Genomic DNA, 27,761 nt, shown 5'->3' on the forward strand with positions numbered 1-27,761 from the left:
TAACTTAAGGTTCCGCGGAACGGAATAGGAATAGCCGAACTGTACCGACTACAGGACTTGTGCGTAGTCGGTTCAGTTCGGCTATTCCCATTCCGTTCCGCGGAACCTTAAGTTCATTTTACTGCTACTGCTTGCGTCAATTTCTCGCCCGTGGAGCCGTAGCCTAAGATGCGCAGAGCTTTACCACTCAGCAGCGGATATTCATCTTTTACTGATATCCAAAAATCAGTTAGTTCCGTGCAGCCAAACTTTGTCTTCAACGTATTGTCGCAAGCCAAATCAATGAGATTTTCTTCTTCTAAAGAAGTAAATTCAGAAGGAGCTTCCGCTCTAAATGGATCTTGAATCCATGCAAACTGGTCGATATTATCAGCTTGAAAGTAGTTTTCGAACCATTTGATAAGCTCTGATAAGTGATCCGCAAAAATAGATTTAATATTGCAAGAGATATTAACTTCATTGGAGATAATAAACTCCTGCAACAAGGGACAACAATCATTAATATTATTATCATTAATTTTTCTCTTCCATACTTCTAATTTTTTTCTGAAAGCTGAAATCTTCTCCGCCAATTTTAAAATGTGCGTGTTGCGGCCTTACAGGGAGAGATTCAACGCATTTAACTTTTCAAAGATATCACATAAGTATGCTAGTTGAATCAAAAAATCCGTTTCTACAACGTACTTGGCATACTGGTGTTTTTCTTCTTCAAGAAAAATGTACATTTCTTGCCGTAATTGGAACGTACGAGACAAAACATTACCACGAGAGAGCCATCGTGAGTGGCAGTAGTATAACAGAGACGTGTGTTCTGCACCCATATCCTCACACATTTTTTTGAAAAACCTTGCTTTCACCGGCCTAGTTTTTATATAATTTACCACAGTTACCACACGTTCTAAGACCAAATTTAGTGAAGGACTCAGATTCTTTGATGCAAGCGCTTCTCTATGAATGATGCAATGGGTCCATACTGAATCCGGAGCTTTGTTTCGAACAAGCGCCTCTAATCCTCCATAACGGCCAGACATTGAACGACCACCATCAGTGCAAACACCAACGCACTTTGTCCACTCCAAATTGTTTTCAACCACAAATGTATTCAGGATCTCGAACAAGTCTTGCGCCTTTGTACTTGTAGTGATTTTTTTACAAAACAGAAGATCCTCCACAATGGTATTATCATCCAAGAACCTTATATAACAAATCAAGTATGCATCTTTACTAGAATCTGTTGCCTCATCCAACTGTAACGCAAATTCACTTTCTTTTATTTTTTCAATTATTTGATCATTAAGATCCTCCGTCATACGCTGAATTCTGCGACTGATGGTGTTGTTAGATAAAGGCACCGCTGAAAGAAGTTTTCCCGCAGATTCTCCGATCATAATGTTTACCAAATCTACAGCAGCCGGTAGAATTAATTGTTCTGCGATTGTGTGGGGCTTTTTACACTTTGCAACTTTATACGCAACCTTGTATGATGCCAGCAAAGCATTTTTAGGTATCGACAAATGCTTGGAAAAGTTACCTTTTTGTTGCTTCAAATCATTTAACTTCCTGGTAAAAAAGCTACGAGGTTTGTCAGCAAAGTTTGGATGATTGGCTTCCAAGTGGCGTTTTAACTTACTTGGAAGCATTCATTCTGGAGCCAAAAGTTTCAGGCACAATACACATTGTGGTCTCTCCTCATCATTGACGTTTGTTGATGTAAAGCCAAAATCCAAATAGCTGTCATCATATTTACGGTATTTTCGTTTCTTCACGACTCTACCACTAGTTTGTGGTGCATCCACTTTATTTTTAGAATCACCTTGTTTATTTAAATTCAAAAACTTTTCCATTTTTACAGCAACTTTTGTACACAAGTAGGTGAAACAACCCTGTTTATATTCACACTGATAAATAAAACGATGCGAACAGTATGAAACTACAAATTCAACTAACTAAAATTTAGATAAGTAAAAATTCATAGTTTTAAAATGTGCACGTGCAAAGAGACGATTGTATTTGCCGACCGGCAGTGATTTATGGCCTGTCGGTCCGAAGTCAATTTACAGTAGTAAGAGAATTGTTTCGTGGAATTTAAAATATCGAGGATATATTAATTGTCGGCATCAAATAAAATTACTAATAACTGAACTCGTTTATCATGGGAAACATTTTTATATAGGTATATTTTAAAAGTTAAAAAGTTGTCATAACAACTTTAGTTTAATGTTTAATACTTGAAGGTAATTATGTGATTATGTCTAATATTGGAAGAAAACTTTCGCGGCGCCCCTGTAGTCGAGCCATGGCGCCCCAGGGCGCCGCGGCGCACAGTTTGGGAAGCACTGGTTTATAGTACAGATTTGAGAAAAAAATATTTATAACAAAAGTTGCCTCAGGAAAAGCCTGGATATTATTTTCATAATTGCAGGTCCACCGCTAGAGGGCGTAATTGAATATCAAAAATTAAAAAATCAAAATTTTGCAAAATTTACCTAATGAAAGGCACTGAAAATACCATCATCGTATTCTTCATAAAATTCTGCGCATATTTGATTTCACCAGTTTAAGTCTACATTAAATGTAGATTTGCAAATACGAGGTGGGGGTGAGTGGGAACCTTCTTATAAAAAAATGGATGTAAGTCCGGTTCTGCTAAATCGAATTTTGCATACTTGGTGTTGAAAACAGCTCTTTTTCGTCAATGTATGTAAGTGTCTTATTTTCGAAAAAATAGCCTAATAAGTAATATGCCAGCTAGGAGGCGTTATTTAATTATTTGCGGAAATCTAGTTTTCTTTGTAAAATATTAAATATCGGTATGCATTTTTAATCCTGTATTACAAAATTAGACCAAATGAGCAACATAATACCGAAAACTGCATGTCGATACCTTTTTTATTTCGAAATATCTTAAGAAACGTAAATTTTAAAGAACTGTTAATGTCACCGGTAAACAAAGTTAAGGAAAAGTAGTGTGCTATGGAAAAAACAAATAAAACATTTTCCAGATGTAAACGTATTAATTAATTAAAACCACAATAAGACAAACAACACTATAAAATATAACAAAGAAATAAAAGTAACTTACTCAATGACGGGCTAAATGTTCAAATTGTTGCCCATCACTTTCGATGCAAACATTTACTCTTTCAAGAGTAGATTGAACAGCAACGGATTTAACTGTTTTAGACTTTTATTTATGGGGACGGATTAAAGACCTTGTTTTTGCAGCTAGGCCCACTACTCGAGAAAACATGATCTAGAATCTAGAGAATACGAAACGCCATTCAAAGCATCGCGAGAGCAGAAATTGAGACTCCTGTTCAATCTACTCTTGAACTTAAATGCTGGCATCGAAAATGATGGGCAACAATTATTTGAACATTTAGGTCGTCACAAAGTAGTTGCTTTTATTTCTTTGTTATATTTTATCGTGTTGTTTATCTTATTGTTTTAATTAATTATATACGTTTACATCTGGAAAATGTTTCTTTGTTTTTTCCATAGCACACTAATTTTCCTTAACTTCGTTTACCGGTGTCATTAACAGTTCTTTAAAACTTACACGTTTCTTAAGATATTTCGAGATAAAAAAAGGTATTGACATGCGGTTTTCGGTATTATGTTGCTCATTTTGGTCTAATTTTGTAATACAGGATTAAAAATGCATACTTGTATTTAATATTTTCCAAAGAAAACTAGATCTCTGAAAATAATTAAATAACTCATCCTAGCTGTCATTTTACTTATTAGGCTATTTCTAAAATAAGACACATACATTGACGAAAAAGAGCTGATTTCAAGAAGACCAAGTATACAAAATTCGATTTAGCAGAACTAGACTTAAAACCATTTTTTCATAAGAAGGTTCCCACTCACCCCCATCTCTTATGTGCAAAGGTAGACTTAAACTTGTGAAATCAAATATGCGCAGAATTTTATGAATACGATGAAGTGGATTTCCAGTGCCCTTTCATTACTAAAATTTTGATTTTTTAATTTTTGATCTTCAATTACGCCTTCTATCGGTCGACCTACAATTATGAAAATGATTTCCAGGCTTTTCCCGAGGCAACTTTTGTTATAAATATTTTTTTCTCAAAGCTGTACTATAAACGGATCCTGAGATATGGCCGAGGGCCATTCTTATTGGGACACACGGTACATGGTAATCAGTAAGTGCAAAATATTACCAACAATCAATTGACAGGGTAGACAGCTACCCATACCTTGGTACCAACGTAAACAGCCAATGGGACCACTCTTGGAAAATAAAGCAACGGATAGGAAAAGCGAGGTCAGCGTTCATACTTCTTTTCATAAGTTACGATTCACCACTTACACTTGTGTCAGTGTTTCCCCAAAGGTGCGATATGCGTAAATTTCAATTTCGTTAAGGTATTTGTAAACTATCGTCGTTCTAACTTCATTGTGACTTTTCACTCTCCAACCGGCCTCGTTGATTTGTAAAAGTCAACCGATCTTGTACAATGTCTTCAGAAATAAATAATTTGAACAACTTCGTCATACTTTGGATGTTGATAGACTATAGTGAACACCGACGACAGTTCCGATTATATTTTTTCTTTTTCTTAGAAGAGGTTTCAATAAATTCAATTCAAAAGACAATAAATATTTTATTTATTACTATGATCTATATATACAAATTATGGAAGATTTACATTTCTTAAGTAGGTATGATTCAATATACTAACATAATAGACCTTATAGCTGTCGTTATTTTGCGTTCTTTAATTATTAACGTCAAAGCCACAGAACGTGGTCTCATCAAAGAAACCCAAAAATCGACAAACCTAATCTTTTCAGATACTACTTTTTTTACAGAGTTCTGATATAATTGAAACTATTACTTACAGGGTGTCCCGAAAAGATTGGTCATACCTCACATTCTGGGGTCAAAAATAGTTCGACTGAACCTAACTTACCTTAGTACAAATGTGCTCATAAAAAAAGTTACAATCCTTTGAAGTTACAAAATGAAAATGTATCATTCTTATGGTAGCAACATCTTAAAACAAAATTATAGTGAAATTTGTTCACTCCATAAAAAATTTATGGGGATTTTGTTCCCTTAAACCCCTCTAAACTTTTGTGTACGTTCTAATTAATTCATTATTGTGGTACCATTAGTTAAACACAACGTTTTTCACACTTTTTTGCCTCTTAGTATTTTTTCGATAAGCCAGTTTTTACCGAGATGCGGTTTCTTTTTCAATATACTTACGTAAAAATTTTATGGGGGTTTTGTTCCTTTAAACCCCCCAAATGTTTGTGTACGTTTCAATTAAACTATTATTGTGGTACCATTAGTTAAACACAGTGTTTTTAAAACTTTTGCCTTTTAGTCTTTTTTTCATAAGTCACCTTTTATCGAGATGTAGCTTCTTTTTTAATATATTTACGTAAAAATTTTATGGGGGTTTTGTTCCTTTAAACCCCCCAAATGTTTGTGTACGTTCCAATGAAACTATTATTGTGGTACCATTAGTTAAACACAGTGTTTTTAAAACTTTTGCCTTTTAGTCTTTTTTTCATAAGTCACCTTTTATCGAGATGTAGCTTCTTTTTCAAAATATACCTAAAAATGTAAATTATAAATAAATTTTCAGATTGTTAACAGGTCGCTATAATCGTACTTAACCATATACAAATATGTGGTGGATTCGACAAATATTCAAAATATCTCGATAAACACTGGCTTATCGAAAAAGTACTAAGAGGCAAAAAAGTTTTAAAAATAGTGAGTTTAACCAATGGTGCCACAATAATAATTTAATTGGAACATACACAAAAGTTTGGGGGGGGGGTTTAAGGGAACAAAACCCCCATAAAATTTTTATGGGGTGCACAAATTTCACTTTAATTTTTTTAAGATTTTGCTGCCATAAAAATTCCACATGTCCATTTTCAATAAAAAATCTCTGAGTTTTCGATATATGAAAAAAAAATCGATTTTTATTTTGTAACTTCAATGGGCTGTAACTTTTTTTGTGTGCACTATTGTATATAGGTAAGTGAGGTTTAATCAACCTATTTTTGACCCCAGAATCTGTGGTATAATTTATGACCAATCTTTTCGGGACACCCTATATTTATTGGCCAGTATTTCTCTGAGAACAGTTCGTTTTTGGTTTAAACTGTTAGAAAACGGACGCACAGAAATACCAGTCCTATTTGTCATAACTTCTTTGAAAATATCTTCTAATTAGTATTAAAAATATACGCCATTTACGCGATGTTGCTTATTTCTAAAAGAGAATTGAAAACGCCTTTTAACACGGGAGCAGTCGCGCTCACTTCTGTCATGTAAGTAGTCGCGCGTAGAGAAAAAATCTCACAATACAAATTTAAAACAAATTTCCATTTTATAATATTTTTATTTACTTATGTTAAAAGTCCAAAGCCACAAATTAAAAAAAAATGCCACGCATTACTACGATCCTCCTCGAGGCACTTACGAGTGGAAAACAATGTTGCAAAATGTTTTATCAAGTTATCACGGAAAAGGATAAAATGCGAGATTTTTTTCTAACGGCGCGACTGCTCCCGGGTTAACCCAGTAATTTTAGAATATCTCATAGGTTTGTTCCAACTCGATACAAAACCGTTCATGAACGGTTATGAGTATGCGCAGTACCGAAAATTTGTTACTGCGCATAATTATTCGTTATTGCGCATGCGCGTAACGATTCAAGAACGGTTCTGTATCGAGTTGGAACAAACCTCATAACTACTTTATGAAAGCTATGTCAGCCGACATATGTAGGCAATGCAGATTGCACACTTACCAACCCGCGATAAGTTGTATAGTCAGAAAACAGTAACACAAATGTCAACTTATCAAATTTCTTGCTATCGGGATGCCTTTGCCATGTTTATACCTAAAATTTCTGGGATATCGAGGCTTCGTCTAAATCGTCCCAAACCAGGAAAGCCGCTGGAAAATGTCAAATCATATCGACCCATAAGCTTACTGCCGATAGTGTCAAAGATCCTAGAAAAACTGATACTCTCAAGAATTCAACCACTCCTATCAGATCGAGAACTAATCCCTGCACACCAGTTTGGATTCAGATCCCAACACGCAACCATAGAACAGGTTCATCGGATATGCAGAACTGTTAATCAAGCATTGGAAGACAAAATGTACTGCACTGCCGCTTTTCTAGACATCTCGCAAGCATTCGATAAAGTCTGGCACACAGGCCTTCTATACAAATTAAAAAATATGCTTCCTCTCACTCACTTCCTAATTTTAAAATCCTACCTCCATAACCGTTACTTTTTTGTACAACATAGAGATGAGTGCACGTCTCTATTTCCAGTTGGATCTGGAGTTCCACAGGGCAGTGTTCTGGGGCCAGTGTTATACCTATTGTACACAGCAGACTTACCAACAAACTTTCAAACCACTACAGCTACATATGCAGACGACACAGCAGTGATGTCAGTACATCAGGACCCACGGATAGCTTCTCAACTTCTGCAAACCAGCCTCAACAAAATGCAAACTTGGTTAAAACGGTGGCGTTTTCAAACAAATGAAACAAAGTCGGTTCATATTACCTTCACAAACCGTAAAGGTCACTGCCCGCCTGTATATATCAACAACCACCAACTAAAACAGCAAGCAACAGTCAAATACCTTGGAATGCATCTAGACCAAAGATTAAACTGGAGAACACACATTTTTATGAAGCGTAAACAACTTGGTCTCAAATTACACAATCTTTACTGGCTGATTGGTCACAAATCATCACTTTCGATGAAAAATAAAGTACTTGTCTACAAAGCAATTTTGAAGCCAATATGGACTTACGGGATCCAACTTTGGGGTACTGCATCAAACTCCAATATCGAAATCTTGGAGAGGTTCCAGTCGAAGGTTCTTCGAATAATCACAAATGCCCCATGGTATGTTGCAAATATTATTATTAGACGCGATCTAGAAATTTCAACAGTAAAAGAAGAAATTACCAACTTTGCACAGAAATACGAAGACAGACTGGCACAACATCCAAATGTACTAGCCAGAAACCTGATGAGCCAACCAGTCAGACGGAGACTTAGACGAAATACACCTAGTGATTTACCATCGCGATTTTAGTTATATGTGCCGTAATTCCCAGAGACAAACAATTTTATATCTATGTAAAATATTTGTAAAGAAAATGATTATTGAATCATTTTCTCCAAGTCACCTACACTAGTGGTCACAACATTTACTTATTGTAACTTGTTTTACAGATTGTAAATAAATTAGGACGTTAAATAAAAAAAAAAATAAAAAAAAAAAAAAAAAGTCTAAATCGTAGAAACATAAATAAACAGTATAATACCTGAGAGATAAACAATGTCAATATCAATGAAAAATATTTTTGTCGACAACAGCTTGTTATTCGACCTTCGACTTGAAAAGCCAGTAAGAGCACAGGCTTCAAACATCACACGAGTTCAACCTTTATCCGGACACCAGAATCACAGTTGCAAAGTAAGCCTGCATAAACCCATAGATATCTTCAAAATCAAACAACATTTTATTCTCTTATCAGATTATGGCGTTTCCATCTTAACGATAAATATACATATAATCGAAATTGGCCATTGTAGACCTGAAAAATGAACTTTTGATACACCTGAAAGGTATTGCATAATGAACTCATGAGTTTTCGACATGTTTCAAAAGAAAAGTTTCTCAAAAAAGTATGTATATACAACCATTTTAAAAATACTTTCAAATATACAGGGTGCTCCACAAAGTCGTAAACACAGCCGGGACATATTGTGTAGTATTTTAAATTTAATTTTTTGTTCATGGTAGTAGACTACACACTTTGCGGTGACTAAAATATCTCACGCATCTAGAAGAAGGTTATGGAATCCATTATACTTCGTTATTCGTTCCATTGCAGCTGATTCTTTCTTGTATTGTGATTGGAAACGAAGCTGGTTTGCCTCCCTATGCTCCCAAGGTAAAAATACGGTATCTGTACTGGTGCTATAAACATGTAAAATTAGAAAAAAATGGAAGATTCAACTTTTAGAGAGGAAGAAATGATAACTTATCATGTGGGGCCAAAAAGGAATCGTAGTATTCGATTTTATGCCTAAGAAGCCAGCAAGAAATTTGAGACATGTGAAATCATAAACAAGTTAAAAAATACTCAAAGGAACCATATTGCTAGACCTTACAAAAACTTAAAATAAAAAAGACTTCAGGAAAAGGACTACAAAAAGGAACTTCAAGAAAGGATATAACGACGATTATGTTCAAAAGCTGATTTTAAAGCTCCAAAAGGACAATTATATGGCGAAACAGTAACATAGTTTGGAAGATATCCTGTAAGTTAGATAAAACATTTATTTTTCGATTGCTAACCAGTTTTGTCCTTGTTGGATCTTGTTTCCCTGTTTATGTCAGCACCAGTAAAGGAAATAAGGGACTGAAAGTGAAGCAGAACAGATCATAGGGCAAAAGTAGTAATCTAAGCAAATTTAACACTGAGAACCACCTAAAAATCAAAGAGCATCAACTGGACAAGTCCAACAGCACTAGAAATGGAAATATTGTTGAAAATATAAAATATGACTAAGGTTGAACTTTTTATACAGATGGATAAGCATCTTCTGATAGGTAACCTACTTGTTTTATAAAAATACACATCATTTGGTGACGAGCAGACAGACTGTTCGCGTGGAAAGAATGCCACAAGGACAATAAGTGAAGAAACTTTATCGAGGAACTCCAAGAAACAGAAGAAACCGAGAAGGTCTACGAAATCTGTCAGTTAGATGACTGCGAACAGTGCAAAACAGAAATAGACAAATTTCTCAAACAATTATGGACAAAGTACATTTTAAACAACATTTTCAAATGTGCAGGGAGGCCCACAAAGTCGAATACTGGCATAAACACGTCCGGGACATCTTGTGTAGTATTTAAAATTAATTGTTTCTTCATTCTAGTAGAACAAATACACTTTTTCGGTGACTATAGACGTTACTATTCACGTTAAGAATAGAACATTGCGGAGATAACCCCATGTATTTCTTATGAATGATAGAAGCGCCGATGCGACGCCGTACTGATTAGAATGAATCGTATGTCGGCAGTCGAGTAGCCACCCGTGCCCGAGAGGTTTGGCAACACTGATCTCCATAAGCGTAACGTTCTATTCTTAACGTGAAACAAAGTATAGATTGTCAAACGTGTCTAGAAGCTTATGGCATCCGTTACCCTTCGTTTTGATTCACCATTCACCTAGTCACTCATTCCCACTTTGCTTAACAAGTCTCTGGTTAGTGTCTATTGGCAGATTGTGAAAACCTATGAATTCGCAGTAATGAATCATCAGAAGTGATTTGAAAATCAATTTGCTTGAAGAGATAGTTTGAAGTAGCGGCATTGGTGTAAACATGGTAGCACAAGAGTCAAATGTGTCAACTAAGATAGAAACGCCATAATATCTATAAACAAACAATGAAAACAACTTATCATCACTTTCAGCAAAGAGAATTTATTATTCTTATAACTTTTTCTTTGAGTGTTCCACATGAAATTGTATTTTTTTTGTTTTTATATTCCTAAGTCATGATCTATAACGTTTACCATGCTTGCCTTCAATCGTGCTATAATCATTTGTGGAGGTAAGTTTTACCGTTATACTTATAAACCATGACCACAATTTCTCCCAAACAACGTTATGATAATTTCGCAGGAACAGTCATACAATATATTGAGGATGTTGGAATTGAGGCTCTAGTCTGACCACCAATGAGTCCTGATACAAATTCCATAGATCACGCATGGAAAATTTTAAAACGACGTATACGAACAAGAAATCCAACCCCAAACTCAGTTGCAGAATTAAGAATTGCTGCAGATTAGGAATGGAATCGACTTTAGCAAGTAGCCATCCAAGACCTGCGAAGAATGCCTAGAAAGATGCAGGCGATCATAGTATACGCAATATTTTTGTCTGTGAGTGTATAAAGACGAGTTCCTCCTTGCTGAAAGCGGGCGATGCACTTAAGAAAACCTATCAATGGGAATGATATCTATGGTCAAATCCACAAAACCCGTCAACTAATGCGTCAGAGCGTGGTTAATACTTTGAGTCATTATCGGATATGAGACCATCGGCTGGGAGGCAGCGTTCGACATCGCGATCGCTTGCGACGTACTGATCGCGTTGATCTGGGTGTTCCTGTGGATTTCGGAGGCCAGGTTTTGTTGGGCCAACAGCTGTTGATTGGTGCTGGCCAGCGCGAGTTGGGGAGGGACGTTGGTCACGGTGAGCTGCTGCGCCTGCGAGTTGAGTTGCTGGTTGGTGCTGGCCAGTGCCAGCTGTTGAGCTTGGGAGGTTAGTTGCTGGTTGGTACTGGCTAATGCCAACTGAAAGAGGAGAAAAATTGTTTTTAACAACATTAAATAACTATAGGCCTAATACAGTTCACAAGTTAAGGGGATCGGTACATAATATCGGCTCCAATGCTGTTTAAAATGGGATTCATTTTTTTCGAATCCTTAGAAAACTAATAAGTATTTTTGAAAAAATTTAAACGCAGAATGAAAGATTGCGTTCTTACCGAGGGCCGAAAGTCCCTGAAAACGTCTATAATGTTTATTTTAATAAGTTACAGGGGTGAAAAACTAAGAGAAAATAAAGTGTGATTTTTAATTTCAAATATCTCATTTAAAAGAAACTTTTTATATATTCTAAGAGACTTTCGGCCCTCGATAATAATTTAGTCTTTCATTCTGCGTTTAAATTTTTTAAAAAGATTTATTAGTTTGTTCAGGATTCGAAAAAAAAAATGGACACCATGTCCGTGGTGATATTTTCCAAATCAAACATTCGCTATCTTTGCTATACATCGCACTGAGTCAAATAGAATATGATGACAAGACAGTGACAGTTTTAAATATTTGACATGGCATCGGGAATATTTTGAGTTGTTGGTTAAATAATATTGATAGTGTATTTGATAAATAAGTGATTTAAGACGTGAACTTAATAAAAAGTTATTTATTGTTTATTATTTATGGAAGATCCAAACAGAGAATACATCAGCGTATATTCTGTGATCCAAGTATTTTGTTGTTAAAGATGTTCAAAATTGTAAGCGTTCCATAGTAACAATAAATTATTACAAAATCACTTTAACACTTTTCCTCTTTTCTCGATTAAGTATTAGTTTTTGTTGTACATATAAATTATTTTAAGTAATTGTTAGTGAAAAAATTATCACATTTATTAACTGAATTAATAATTTACTATTATACAAATAACAGTTATCTAAGAACATTCAAAAGCCATCTCTTTAAAGTTAATGATGATATTGTCAAGTAGGATGACATTCTAGTTATGTTTACATATCCATACCAGTGTGAACTTTACTACACGTAATTTGCCGTGTAAAGACAGAAAAAGTAGGGATAGCCGTAAAATATTTGGCTTGATAATTTATAGGCTTTTGTTTTGTATTTTTATGATGTTCTTGACTACATAAAATCAGAAGTATGAACTTTCAAGAGTAGTATAAACTTTCATATAATCTATGAAATTCTTTCATTATTATGAAATAATTTCATACATTATATGAATTTCATACATTATACGCAAGAAATAGTAAACTTACTTGTTGAGCCTGAGACGTCAACTGCTGATTCGTCCCTGCTGCCAAAGCCAGCTGCTGCGCTTGCGCGTTATTAGCCAACGCTATTTGCTGCGTTTGAGTCGTCAATTGTGATCCAGCAGCGCTGGCTAAAGCGAGCTGCTGATTGGCCATGTGCTGCGCCTGCGACGTCAACTGCTGCGTAGTGGTGGCCAACGCGAGCTGCTGCGCTTGTGAAGTCAGCTGTGGTTGCGCCGCTTGCTGCGCAGCGGCTAGGTTCGTAGCGAGATTCTGTTGAGCTATGGCCAGTTGTGCTTGGGAGCTGTTCGCGATGGCTAGTTGGGTGGTGGGATTTGTAGTCACTGAAAAAGATTTTTGTTAGATTTATGCTTTACCCGGACATATACAAATCGTATGACGACCGGAGTGTGTTTAGAACAAACATCTTACCCAATATTTGTTGACTGTTTGCTAAAATTTGGGCTGGTGCCATACTGACAGCTGGGCAACCAGCTATGGACACCGAATGGTTCCCCGAGACAGGATTACAAGTCGAAACAGTAGCCAAAGACACTGGAACTGTTGCCACGCTAGCGATAACAGTTCTATTCACTTGGGGTGTAGGGGTGTTGGTTAAACTGACAGCTGGTACGTTGACGGTACCGTTACGCTTGCCGCTGACACGCAATTGAGCGTTTTGGTCTAAAAGGAATTCGTTAGTTGCCGTTAGATCCGACACCTAAAAAAATGCGGGTTGAGCAAGACTACAGCAACAATTTAATTTATATGATTACCTGTTTCTTCAGCTGTGCTATTTCTTTGTGCAATATATTGTTTTCTTCTTCTAGCATTAGAGTCCTACAAAAAATACGCTTATTTTAAATACTATAGATAGTTATATATATATATATATACTATGGATGATATCACAGCCCAGTAGTGACCAAAATTAGTTTCAAAATGAAAATAATAAAACGAAGAACAACATATGCAATCAATAATTGATAAATGAATCTTAAAGGACAAATTTTGCAAAATATTGAAAAACGGTTATTAATAAACACAGAAATAGATAAAAGTTAAAAAGAAATACCGACATCAACTACGTAGATACAAAAAGAAACAATGGATAACAGAGGAAATTTTAGATTTAATAGAAGAAAGGCGTCAACATAAAAATAAAGATAGTCAGATGTACAAAAACGTGGATAAATAAACAAAATACAAAATTAAGCAAGCAAAAGAATGGATGAAAGATAGCTCAACATTGCATCGATAGAAATATGGATGGATGTTACGTTGATTTTGAAAAAACATTTGACAAAATAAAATATGAAAAATAAGTCGAAACTATAAAGACACAAAACATGATAAAAGTTAAGAATAATAAAAAAACTTTATTGGGATCAAAGAGTACAAATTGTAATAGATAATGAACCCACTTCAGAAATTAAAATCAGGATAAGAGTTAAGCTGGGATATACACTCACCGGCACGAAAAACGGGCACCCCAAAAAATGGGTCAATTTTGATGTATCGTATCTCCTAAACATGTCCGATTTAAATAATTGTTTTAATATGTTATATATAGCCTTATTCTTTAACAATATCGTTGTAATAATATTGTTGCTAGACAGGTAAATTTTAATTTTATACCGGGTGTACCAATCAAACTGAGTTTTTTCTCAATTTTACAACATCCTGTGGAATATTCTAGCCTTAATAAAATATTGAAATTAAAACCCAACTATAGCCCCAGGTTTTCTTAACATTCTGTTTTTTTATTCATTCGCTTATGTTGGATAATAAAAAAGTTACGGACTTTAACAACTAGCCATGTTCTTTATCAATACAGGGTGTTTCTAAATAAGTGCTACAAACTTTAAGGGGTAATTCTGCATGAAAAATATATTACCTCGCGTCAGCTCTGGTCAACATAGGTGGTGGGGGATTCCCCGCGAAGTATCCTTTGAAAAGAGGTCTCGCCGTCCCAGTTTCCACGATATCACATGCTAAAATTTCCGGTTCCTGAGTAGTTATGAATCGTCTTTTTACTACTGGCAGACCTTCGTCTTTGTAGTCATCGAAAGTAACTCCATTTCTTCTAAACACTCCTGGAGAATAAGTTTATTAACATATTTATTTGTTATGTGGTTATGTAAACTGACTTACCTCGTAGTGATTCTAATGTGACCAATTGGGGTTCGGACATGTTATTGGTAATAACAATAGATTGTACTTTTTTCTGCTCGCCGTTTACTAATCCAGCGATTTCGGCTTCTTCTTGATCCTTGGTGATATGACGGTATTTACAGTGCGGCCTGCGACACTGGCCCCTTTTGAACTGATTACAAACCGGGGGACTACCAGGCATCTGATTCTTCCTGGTGGCTTCGGCTAAGATTTGGGCTGACATTTGACCGGTGCGTTTGTACTGGTCCACTTCGTCGGTAGAACAGTGGATAAATCTGTAAATATAATCAAACTCAGGTCTTACTGGGAGAAATGGTATTAGTCCATTACTATACAACTAACAGATAAGAAAAGAGTTAAGAACAGAGATGTACACATGGCGTTTGTAGACCTTAGGAAGACATACGACACTGTGAGAAGGAAAGAACTATACAAAGCAATGACAAAAATAGTGATTACGGCTAACCTAACACAAGCAATCAAGAACATATACAGTATGAAGTATACATAAAAATCAGAAACTAAAAATCTAAAAATGTAAAGCAATAACGCAGAAAAAACAAAAAATCGCCGACATAACGTCAAAATTTCATAAACAAGAATAAAAACCGCTAAACGCCGTAAAAATGAGTGGCGCATATAATATTCCAGCTACAAAAGATCTGATATGAATATTACGTGGCGCGAAAATGTATTTTCATTTTGACGCAAAATAAAATTCTAGTTTTATTTTAAAAGATTTTTTCCACAAAAGAGTAAAAGAGCGCCACAAAAGAGTAACTTTGATACAGTTTAAATTTTGAAGCTCTTTTGTGGCGCGTTTACTTCAAATTTAGCAAATATGAAAAAATCTTTTAAAATAAAACTAGAATTTTATTTTGCATCAAAATGAAAATACATTTTCGCGTCACGTAATATTCATCAGATCTGTTGTAGCTGGAATATTGTATGCGCCACTCATTCTTACGGCGTTTAGCGGTTTTTTATTCTTGTATCAGGAGTTTTTCAAAGTTATTTATAAATAAAATTTATGAAGTTGAATGTAATGTTTCTCGATTACACGTTACGCTTTATAAATGGTCGCCTTTGTCGCATTATCTCCCAAATGATCTAGTGTCCATCGAATGTACACTAGATTTTTTTTCTATTCGAAATAGATTGAAAAAATATTGGGATGGCCGGTAAATGAACTCGGATTGCCCGTTGCCCGATCAAATTTAGCGTCGTAACCACTACAACTACATAAACCATTTCGGGGATAATGGTTAATTGGATTATACTTTTATAGCTTAATAACTTCTAAACGGCTTAACCGATTTTGATCACTAAACATGAGTTTGAAACGTATTGACAAGTAGTATCTGATGCATCTAAGGTCAAGTATGATAACTGAAGGTATTACAGGAATTATTGAGCTCGAAAAACTGTTTTTTCCATAGGAAATAGATTTAATCATACTTATGAAGCCTATAACTTAAAAATTCGAATTTTCCCGGATATGAGGTATACACCGTTAGATGAGCCTAGAGCTCTTCTACAAACGCTCAGTTATTGGCGCAATTCGTAGGTTGAAATTTTGAGTAATTGTCGAAAAATCAAAATTTTCAAAGTTTAGTTTTTCAGTTTTTCGGCTATACTGAGCGGTGTGTATGTCTGATCCTGACGGCTTAAACACCATTTGAAAGTTTAACTTAACACGATTGATTTGGTGTATGTGCGGTTTTCCTGTCTCTTCTTGAACAGAAGAGACACTTTTTTTTATTAGACTCTTTTTTATTACACCCCCAAAAATATGCCGTTTTGTACCTACCAAGTCCTATAATAGCTGACTTATGGGTGGTCAAAAGTCACAAACTACACCGGTTCTGAATCGGCCCTGACCCCCTCTTCAAACACAGAAAAAAAATTCAGATCGGTTTAACTTTTCCACATACATACATCCACAAACATTTTCCCTTTTTTAAATAGAAATTGAGTCATATTTCTGAGCTTCGTAACTTTTGAATAGTATAACCGATTTTCAAAATTAGGCATGCGTTGGAAAGGTAATGATCAGTTCTATCACAAGCCGCAAAGGCCGGACTTAAATTTTAGAAATTTTTGGGAGTTTTGGGGGCGAGAACGAAAAACAGACCCTAAATAGGAAGGGCCGTAAAATCCACACCCTTGGACCAAAATGGATGGTTGACATATGGATGGGTGAGTCTTTTCCTGAACTTTAAGGTGGGATTTGGCCCACTGGCGAGAACTGCTGTTCTCTTGGGATTTGAGGAGTAAACTTGCCTGCGGTTGGACCAATTACAAACAAGAATTAAGGTGCGGTAAATTTGAATTATACCTCCTGGTTTAAAAACGAGGTATAGTTAACTGTTGTTACTTACTTGCAAAATGGTCTGGGGCAGATATAGTTCTGAAAATCGTGGCAAAAATTCAACAGCTTGGTTTCGTTCTCGTGCTTGTATTTACAAAATTTTCTATCGCACAAACCGCGGGCAAAATCTCTACAAACGCTTTCTTCTTTTTCACTTGTTCTGTCTGATTGTATGGTATCCTCCGAAGTATCGGACATCGTTTATATGAAAATGTAGTTTATTCGTTCCTATATAAACCTGGAAAGAATGTAGTTATTAGGCACAATGTACACTCGGGTGTAAAAAAATCTGATCCGCTGAAAATTTGGTCATTTTTGATGTCTCGAATTTCCTAAACCTGTTATCCGATTTAAGTGATTTTTTTACCATGTTATAGCCTTATTAATTATCAATATCCCTTTAATAATATTGTTGCTAGACAGGTAAAATGTCATTGTATAGCGGGTGTACGAATCAAACTGTGTTTTTTTCTCAAAGTTCACATCACCCTGTGGACTATTCTAGAGTTTATAAAATACAGAAATTAAAAACCAACTATAGCCTCAGGTTTTCTTAACATTCTGTTTTTAGATTCATTCGCTTATGTTGGATAATAAAAAAGTTAGGTACTTTAACAACTGGCCATGTTCGTCATTAGTACAGGGTGTTTCGAAATAAGTGCGGCAAACTTTAAGGGGTAATTTTACACATGAAAATAATGACAGTTTGCTTTATAATCATATGTCCGCAAACGCTTGGTTTCCGAGATACGGGATGTTCAATTCTTTTTTACAAACTGACAATTTATTTATTGTTTTAATACCAGTTAAGATATGCAAATCAAATATGGTGGGTTTTAAGACGTAGTTATTGCACATTTTTTGACATACAATTAAGAATTTAATATTCACCATTAGCGCGCAAACGGGTATTATGACCGATCATATTACCCGTATGCACGCCAATGGTGAATATAAAATTTATAATTGTATGCCAAAAAAATGTGCAATAACTACGTCTTAAAACCAATCAAATTTGATTTGCATATCTTAACTGGTATTAAAGCAATAAATAAATTGTCAGTTTGTAAAAAAGAATTAAACATCCCCTATCTCGGAAACGAAGCGTGTGCGGACATGTGATTATAAAGCAAACTGTCAATATTTTCTCATGTAAAATTACCCCTTAAAGTTGGTCGCACTTATTTAAAAACACCCTGTACTGTGACGCACATGCCCAGTTGTTAAAGTACCTAACTTTTTTATTATCCAACATAAGCGAATGAATCTAAAAACAGAATGTTAAGAAAACCTGAGGCTATAGTTGGGTTTTAATTTCAAAATTTTATAAATTCTAGGATAGTCCACAGGGTGATGCGAACTTTAAGAAAAAAACACAGTTTGATTGGTACACCCAGTTGACAGTTTACCTGTCTAGCAACAATATTATTACAGCGATATTGTTAATGAATGAGGCTATAACATGGTAAAAAAATCACTTAAATCGGACAACACGTTTAGGAAATTCGAGACATCAAAAATGACCAAATTTTCAGTGGATCGATTTTTGCACCCGAGTGTAGTTAAAGAATTTTAAGATTATTCATACGGATATTTTTCTTGTAGTTTCCACGGATTTATCAAATATACACAACCAAACTTGCATGGAATAATCATGTATTTAACAACAGCTGGCCATGATAGTTTCATTGTTTAAACAGCTAGATTTTAGCCATTGTAGGTAGTCAACAATTTCTTTACAGCTCCAAAAGCAGCTTTAGGAACCTACAGGTGTATGTGTTTCAGTTGAAACGATACTAATAAGAGTTCGTGCCTAAGGACTATAGAACAGGAGACAGTAGGGGTTCCCAATTTATCCAGGCAACACAAGATTGATCGTCTAAATTGGTGTCTTCAACACCAAGACTGGAACATTGGAAATTGACAAAATGTGCTATTTTCAAACGAAACCAGGATTTGTGTAAAATCAGATGACCCACGAAATCGTGTACCTAAAAGGGTGAGGAAGACAAGCAAGAACGAAAACTGACAGATCTGTTCACAGATATAAAGGAGCAAGAGTAATATTCTGGGGAGGCATCCCAGGATCCAACCAACTTTAACAGCTCGCAGGTTAGTCCAGAAAGCCACTGCTCATCCGCTAGGAAAAATATTCTAATTCGGAGTTTTTGCACAATCTTACTCAAAAAGGACCCCTTTTAACAAATTTGCATGTTGCCAGGACCAAAAGTTGGTCAAAAATTTTTTAAACGTTTTTTTTTGTTTTTTTTCCTAAAATTATTTTTTTTTGCATGGAACAATTTTTTTTAGGTTTTTTGGATCATTCCAAACAGAAAAGGTCTTTAGTGACTTTTCTCTAAAGTTGATAGTTTTTGACATATAAGCGATTAAAAATTGAAAAATTGCGAAATCGGCCATTTTTAACCCTCAAAAAATATGTGAAAAACTGAAATTTTGAATGTTGCCAAGGTAGGTAGATATTCTTTAAACATCTATTGATGAAATCCCGAAGAGTTTTTTGCAATACAATATTCAAAACTCCTTTGTTTTTTAATTGCTAATCAAGCGTGCGCGACACTATTTTCCACCGACAGTATGGTGCAAATGAAAGGAATAAATTCGTTATTTCGTAAACCGGCGACTTTAAGGAAAAATCCCTAAACAGGTCGATTTTTATTTTTAATTTATAATATTGTGGCATATATGGTATACCAGTGACGTCATCCGTCTGGGCGTGATGACGTAATCGATGATTTTTTTAAATGAGAATAGGGGTCCTGTGGTAGCTCATTTGAAAGGTTCTTCAATTCTCTATTCAGTAATATAAACATTTCTACTTCTTTTTTTGTCAAATTATTTAATTTAATAAAAAATTTTTGGACACCCTGTATAAATAATTATGTAAATGTTTATATTACTGAATAGAGAATTGAAGAACCTTTCAAATGAGCTAGCACACGACCCCTATTCTCATTTAAAAAAATCATCGATTACGTCATCACGTTCAGATAGATGACGTCACTAGTATACCATATATGCCACAATATCATAACATAAAAATAAAAATCGACCTGTTTCGGGATTTTTCCTTAAAGTCGCCAGTTTACGAAATAACGAATTTATTCCTTTCATTTGCACCATACTGTCGGTGGAAAATAGTGTCGCGCACGCTTGATTAGCAATTAAAAAACAAAGGAGTTTTGAATATTGTATTGCAAAAAACTCTTCGGGATTACATCAATCGATGTTTAAAAAATATCTACCTACCTTGGCAACATTCAAATTTTCAGTTTTTCACATAGTTTTTGAGGGTTTAAAATGGCCGATTTCGCAATTTTTCAATTTTTAAACGCTTATATATATGTCAAAAACTGTCATTTTTAGAGAAAAGTCACTAAAGACCTTTTCTATTTGGAATGATCCAAAAAACCTAAAAAAAATTTTTTCCATGCAAAAAAAAATAATTTTAAGAAATAAACAAAAAAAAAAACGTTTAAAAAATTTTTAACCACCTGTTGGTCCTGGCAACATGCAAATTTGTTAAAAGGAGTCCTTTTTGAGTAAGATTGTGCAAAAAATCCGAATTAGAATATTTTTCCTAGCGGATGCGCAGTGGCTTTCTGGACTAGGTATGTTTATTTGGTTCTAGAACCTGTAGTTAGGCTCTGGAGAGGTGCAATGGGAGAAAATTTATATAAATGACACAGAGAGTGTCACAGACTTACTTGAAGCAGAAGATGCTAAAGGAAATCACAAATTCACCACCGTATATTACACAGGTCTGCGACCAAAAAATTGTTTAAAATTTAATAAGTGATTTTCATTATGTTTTCAACACTGATGCCGGGAAAAATAGTGAAAAAATTCCATCACGTACAGTTATTTCACAAAATGATAATACAAGAGTTATTCGGAGAAAGTGATTTTCATACTGTTTTCAACGCTGATTTCGGGAAAAATAGTGAAAACATTCGATCAAATACAGTTATTTCACAAAAATAAAGAGTAATTATGAGAAAGCAGCAGTATTTTGTACAATACTACGATCCTGGCACAACCGATCCCCATTCCATTCTTACAATTTGAGCTGAATGATTTAGTAAGAGATCTAGGCCTTTCTAAAGAATTGGCAGAAGTTTTAGGATCTAGAATAAAAAATAAACATATGCTGGTTCCGGATACATCTTTCTCTTGGTATCGATGTACGGAAAGGGAATTTGTATCTTTTTTCTCCCAAGAAGATGACCTGGTGTTAAGCAAACTCTGCTGCTCAGACCACAAATGTACACTATGTGGTGATTTAAAAGTCATTTCAATGCTGCTTGGTCAACAAAGTGGCTATACAAATACTCTGGGCTAATTAGCAAAATTCATGGAAAAGTTATTTACCAGCAATTTTATTGCTGGAATCGAATTATAAGATCCTATATATTAATAATATAGGTATGCAAAGTCCGCAGATAGTGTGCAATTTTTTGGTATAAACAAAATGGCGCGACAAATCGTATTTTTTTCAATTATTGCTCTATAACTCCGAAGATTTTAACTTTACAACCAAAACAGCTTAATGAAAATTCACCGCAATTAAATTCTGCATAGAGATATGTTTTTCACGATTTGCTCCGACGAAAATTTTCCTCGGAAAATGCGGGTTTTCCTAACAAAAACTCTAATTTTCAAATAAAGTTTTAGGTAAGTAATTATTAATCAATAATTAAATAACTTAGTGGCATCAAAGCTTTCTTGGTATAGATTGTAATTCCAGAAGCTGGTGAAAATTAAACGAATATTTTAGCAACAATTCAGTTGTTAATTAACAAATTACGATCGCAATAATAAACAAAATAATCATGATACATTGATCAAACTTATAAAGATTATAAAGATGAGATGCTTATTTAATATTTTATCGACAAAATATAAATTTTTCTTTTTTTTGCATAATCTTTAAATTTTGAAAAAAAAATAGTTATAATACGCTGGTCTAATTAGTAAAGTACAAAGAAAGGTTATTTACCAGCAATTTTATTGCTGGAATCGAATTATAAGATCCTATATATTATTAATATAGGTATGCAAAGTCCGCATATAGTGTGCTACTTTTTTTATAAACAAAATGGCGCCGACAAATCTTATTTTTTTCAATTATTGCTCTATAACTCCGAAGATTTTAACTTTACACCAAAAACACTCAAATAAAAATTCACCCCAATTTAATTCTGCATAGAGACATGTTTTTCCCGATTTGCTCCGACGAAAATTTTCCTCGGAAAATGTGGGTTTTCCCAACAAAATCTCGAATTTTCAAATAAATTTTTTGGGCCAGTAATTATTTATCAATAATTATATAGCTTGGTGAAATAAAAGCTTTCTTGTTATAGATTATAAATTCAGAAGCCGGTGAAAATGAAACGAATATTTTAGCAACAATTTAATTGTTAATTAACAATTTACAGCCGCAATAACAACCAAAATAATCATGAGACATTGATCAAACTTAGAAAAATTATAAAGGTGTGATGCCTATTTAATATTTTGTCGACAAAATATAAATTTTTCATTTTTTTTGCATAATCTTTAAATGTTTAAAAAAATTGTTATAAACAAATTAACATTTCTCAGAAATTGTTCATTATATTCTAATTTTAAAAAATACTTAAAATGCGTATTTCATACGTCTTGAAAATGAATGCTTTAAAAAAATTTTCCAACCATTTGCAAAAAAGTTATGAAACAGCAAAGTAAATATACGAAATCTCCGTTGTTTATAATTAGTTTTAATTGCTTCAAAGCTTAAAAGTGAGTCTATGGTACAACCTAATTACTCACAAAGAATGTCAAAAATTACTGCAATGGTTATATTTTAATCAAAGATTAAAAACACTTTTTTTTGTAATTTTTAGCGCAAACGTAGGCCTGATACAGAGTCGGAGCTAAAATGTTCACTCGAAGCGACTGACACGCAGCATGCATTATTTATTAAAAGTGTACATCACGCGGCCGGTCGTCGCTCCGAGTGAAAATGTTAGCTACAGTACTGTGTTACTCTACTTTCGCGCGTGTAAATTACAAAAAAAATATATTTATAATCTTTAATTAAAATATAACTATTAAACTGATAATCGATATTTTTTTGTAAATAATTAGCTTGTACTTTAAACTCACTTCTACGCTTTGAAAGAATTAAAAATATATATAAACACAGTAGTAATCGTATGATTACTTTGCTGTTTCATAACTTTTTTACAAATGGTTGCAAAGAAGTTTTAAAGCATTCATTTTAAAGATATTTAAAATGCCCATTTTAGCTATTTTTTTAAATTATAATATAATAAAAACTTTCTGAGAAACGTTAATTTGTTTATAGCTATTTTTTTTAAACATTTAAAGATTATGCAAAAAAATAAAAAATTCATATTTTGTCGACAAAATATTAAATAGGCATCTCATCTTTATAAGATTTCAAAGCTTGATCAGTGTATCATAATTATTTTGGTTATTATTGCGACCGTAAATTATTAATTTACAATTGAATTGTTGCTAAAATATTCGTTTAATTTTCATCAGCTTCTGGAAGTATAATCTAAACCAAAAAGGCTTTTAAGTCACCAAATTATTTAATTATTGGTAGATAATTACTTATCTAAAACTTTATTTGAAAATTAAAGATTTTGTTGGGAAAACCCGCATTTTCCGAGGAAAATTTTCGTCGAAGCAGATCGGAAAAAACGCGTCTCTATGCAGAATTTAATCACGATGAATTTTTATTTGAGTGTTTTTGTTGTAAAGTTAAAATCTTCGGAGTTATAGAGCAATAATTGAAAAAAAACACGATTTTCGTGCGCCATTTTGTTTATAAAAAAAGTAGCACACTATCTGAGGACTTTGCATACCTATATTATTAATATATAGGATCTTATAATTCGATTCCAGCAATAAAATTGCTGGTAAATAACTTTTCACAAAAATGGCCTATTCTCCGATAATCAGCCCAGACTAAAAGTTCCCTTGATTTCCCTATGAATTGGACAGTAGAGACAGAAAGCAACACTACATAAAAAATATTGGGCCCTGAGAGAAAGCTACAAGTAGGAGTTAAAAATGTTGAGAGGAAAAGCTTTGTGGATCCCAAAAAGGTCATACTTCCACCACTTCACATTAAGTTAGGGCTGATTAAACAATTTTTCAAGGCACTGAATAAAGAAGGGGAGTGTTTCAGATATCTTTTTGGACAGTATCCTTGTTTATCCACGGCAAAACTAAAGGAAGAAATCTTTGTCGTACTGAACATTAGAAAACTATTGAGAGATCCCAACTTTGTGAACAAAATGAAAAGCGACTTGGACAACTTTTAAATTAGGTGTTACCGATTTCCTCGGTAACAAAAGAGATCCAAACTACAAGACAATCGTCGCAGACATGATCGACAACTTTAAGAAGTTTGGCTGTAACATGAGCATTATAAGCTTTACTTTCTCCACTCACATCTTGAGTACTTCCCGGCAAACATTGGTGATGTCAGTGAAAAGCAGGGCGAAAGATTTCACCGAGACATCAAAGAAATGGAAAGAAGATACCAAGGAAGATGAAACGTCAGCATGATAGCAGACTACTGCTGGATGATGAAAATAGATGATCCTCAACGAGTCCACAGCCGGAAAAGCAGTAAAAGAAGCTTCGACAGAAAGCGTTAGCGTTATTATAAGGACTTTTGAGCTTAAAAAATAAATGTAAGTGTACCGGCAATGTAGATTAGAACATAACTAATAAATAAAATAAATTTTATAACGTTGGAAAGAGGTGACAAATTGCTTACATTTTGTTGTTATACCCAAATATACCCCCTAATTTGTGAGAAAACCTGACGTGATAGACAAAAATGGTTTACATTTTTGAAATCAGCGCTGAAAAGTTCATCAAAGTCAGTTATCAAATTTCAAACTTTAAAAAAATATTTTTTGCAGGCCTGTGTTATTAAACAATTGGAGTAGATAGACACTTTTTAATGGTCATTTGTTATCCCGCATAGAGACCTCCATAAGAGGTAGAAGTATGTACAGTTTCTCATTACTTACCCTGTATACGTGTTTTCTTTGGAACTTTTCACACTATATAGCAAATGCTTGGCAATAATAACCACGAAGAACATTGTATACTTTTTTTTATCATGTTTTTCAATACAAATACCTAATACAACAAAAATTATCGATTCATTTATTTTTTTGTAGACCAGAACCCGTATAGTTTAATAAAAACATTAAGATATGTGTCTGCTTTACTCTTAATGGTAAAACACTTAACTTGTAGCCCAGTAAGGGGTTGTCATGTACATTGTTTAGGGTCAACAAACGCTTTGGTTTCACATTTTGTGCTATACTTAATTTTTCGGTAACTAATAATCCACTATCCGTTAACATAATAATTATTTATCAACTGTGACAGATAAAGTTGAATACGAGAAGTGGATGCTTTTATTAATAAAGTATTTTCAAATTTTATTGTACATTTACATATTTTTTTTGTAGAAGTTATAATTCTACAGAAGATGATAGAAAATTGGAGTGCAAAAATAGGAAAAACGAAAATAACGTGTGATCCAAAAATATTGTCAACATAGGTGGCTCTGAACGACAGAGATAGCTATACAGTGCATGTCTATTATTAATTCAGATATAATCTCCAGTTTACGTCAACTTTAACAGATACTTGTCAGTGTACGTACGTCAATTTAAAAAACACTATAATTGAAAATAAAAAGTAGCAGACGAAGCAAAATTTTAACTTTATACGAATTAAAAGGTCATGAGATTGGGTATCTTTTCAACGTGTTTTCAATCTTTATTGTTTGTTTGGAAAAGTGATCATAACAACACTGAATATAGCTGCAGTTGGCCGTGACGTCACACTCCGGAGGTCTTTCAGATTAAAACAAGACAAATCTAAACGGGAACTGGTGTATGTTTTCAAAAGACTGATAGTGTGTAAATTAATTTATTAAATCAGCTAAGTACTTTCAGCATATTAATGCCATCATCAGAGCTATCGTCTTATAGGTGTAAAAACCTCAAAAGAAGAGAAAACTTCGAACAAACACATTCTATATTTTTTAAAATAAAATAAAATTTTAAAATATATATATATATATATATATAATATAAAATATAGAATGTGTTTGTTCGAAGTTTTCTCTTCTTTTGAGGTTTTTACACCTATAAGACGATAGCTCTGATGATGGCATTAATATGCTGAAAGTACTTAGCTGATTTAATAAATTAATTTACACACTATCAGTCTTTTGAAAACATACACCAGTTCCCGTTTAGATTTATATAGAAGTGTGTACAAGTCAAACAGTCTTTTTCTATTCTATTTATTTAAAACAAGACATACGTAATTGTTTGCACGGATAGCTTTGATCCCAATAATTGTGGATAGCTCGTTAGATGCCCATTTGAAAGGAACGATAGGAAAAATAAAAACCGAGGAACAGCTTATAGCCAAGAATCTAGATAACTTTTCTCAAAAGTCAAATATCTAGCGAGAGAATTCATACCGCACACACAGATAATCAAAAGTAATAGTGGAAATACCATAACAAATCCAGAAGGTATCGCAGCGGTGTGGAAACAATATTGCAAAATACTATTCTCTAACAACGACCCAGACAATAACATAGGAAAGAAGTTATGAAAATGAACTCATGACACTCAAATGAAAATACTCAAATCAGAAATTGAGACGACAATAAAAAAGCTTTGAGCTTTAAAATCTTCTAAAATTCAGAAAAGCAGATGGGGAAGATTGAATAAAAGCAGAGCCACTCAAAGAAATGGAAGAGGCAGGGACCGAAGTAATGCTTAGAATCTGCAATGAAATCTGGAATACCGGAAAGTGGCCAAATAACTGGAGTAAACTCACTTTTATTCCCATATATAAAAAAGGTTCACCAACAGATTGCAGCAATTACAGTACAACAGCATAATATCCAAATAACTGGAGTAAAATCACTTTTATTCCCATATATAAAAAAAGGTTCACCAATAGATTACAGCAATTACAGTACAATAGCATAACATCCCATGCGAGCAAAGTACTCCTTCGCATCAAATGAAAGACTAAAATCAATTCTCTAACTACAAATTCCCCAAGATTTACAAGAACAATGAGGATTCTTCAAAGATAGGAAAACAAGAGAACACTTTCTTAATATTCGTCAAATTATAGAAAAATCCAGAGAGTTTAATATAGAAACATATTTGTGGTTTGTTGACTACTCCAAAGCCGTCTATAACGTAAAATGGGATAAAATGTGGCATATACTTTAGAGAAATAGGTACGCCACAACATCTAATCTAAAATAAAATTATACCATTTTTATTCAGTTGCAATGCGAAGGCAAAACTGTCTTATCTTTCACTTAGTACAGAGAGCGCAAACCAGCAAATATTAAAAATATTGAAAAATATTAAAAATATTCCTAAAAGATATTTGATTGAAAACTTATTGGACCATTTTCCTGGAAACACCTCCATGGCTTCTAAAAATTGCATCCACTGCTCCATTG

General features: G+C 34.0%; 1 protein-coding gene across 4 annotated transcripts in view; it reads right to left on the reverse strand.

Moving 5' to 3' along the window:
- Positions 1–9,441: 9,441 nt before the first annotated feature.
- LOC114324456 (zinc finger CCCH domain-containing protein 10) overlaps positions 9,442–27,761 on the reverse strand; it is a 64,183-nt gene continuing 45,863 nt past the window's right edge. For all 4 annotated transcript variants that reach the window (XM_028272316.2, XM_028272321.2, XM_050646269.1 and 1 more), the window contains 7 exons: positions 17,208–17,435; positions 14,806–15,101; positions 14,549–14,747; positions 13,428–13,491; positions 13,084–13,372; positions 12,658–12,995; positions 9,442–11,410 (listed from right to left, as the gene is read on the reverse strand). In XM_028272316.2, coding sequence (XP_028128117.1) covers positions 11,102–11,410; positions 12,658–12,995; positions 13,084–13,372; positions 13,428–13,491; positions 14,549–14,747; positions 14,806–15,101; positions 17,208–17,395 — 1,683 coding nt within the window. In that variant the 5' untranslated portion in view covers positions 17,396–17,435 and the 3' untranslated portion in view covers positions 9,442–11,101. The remainder of the gene's footprint in view (positions 11,411–12,657; positions 12,996–13,083; positions 13,373–13,427; positions 13,492–14,548; positions 14,748–14,805; positions 15,102–17,207; positions 17,436–27,761) is intronic.

This window comes from Diabrotica virgifera, chromosome 3, assembly GCF_917563875.1.
Source record: "Diabrotica virgifera virgifera chromosome 3, PGI_DIABVI_V3a".
NCBI lineage: Eukaryota > Metazoa > Arthropoda > Insecta > Coleoptera > Chrysomelidae > Diabrotica > Diabrotica virgifera.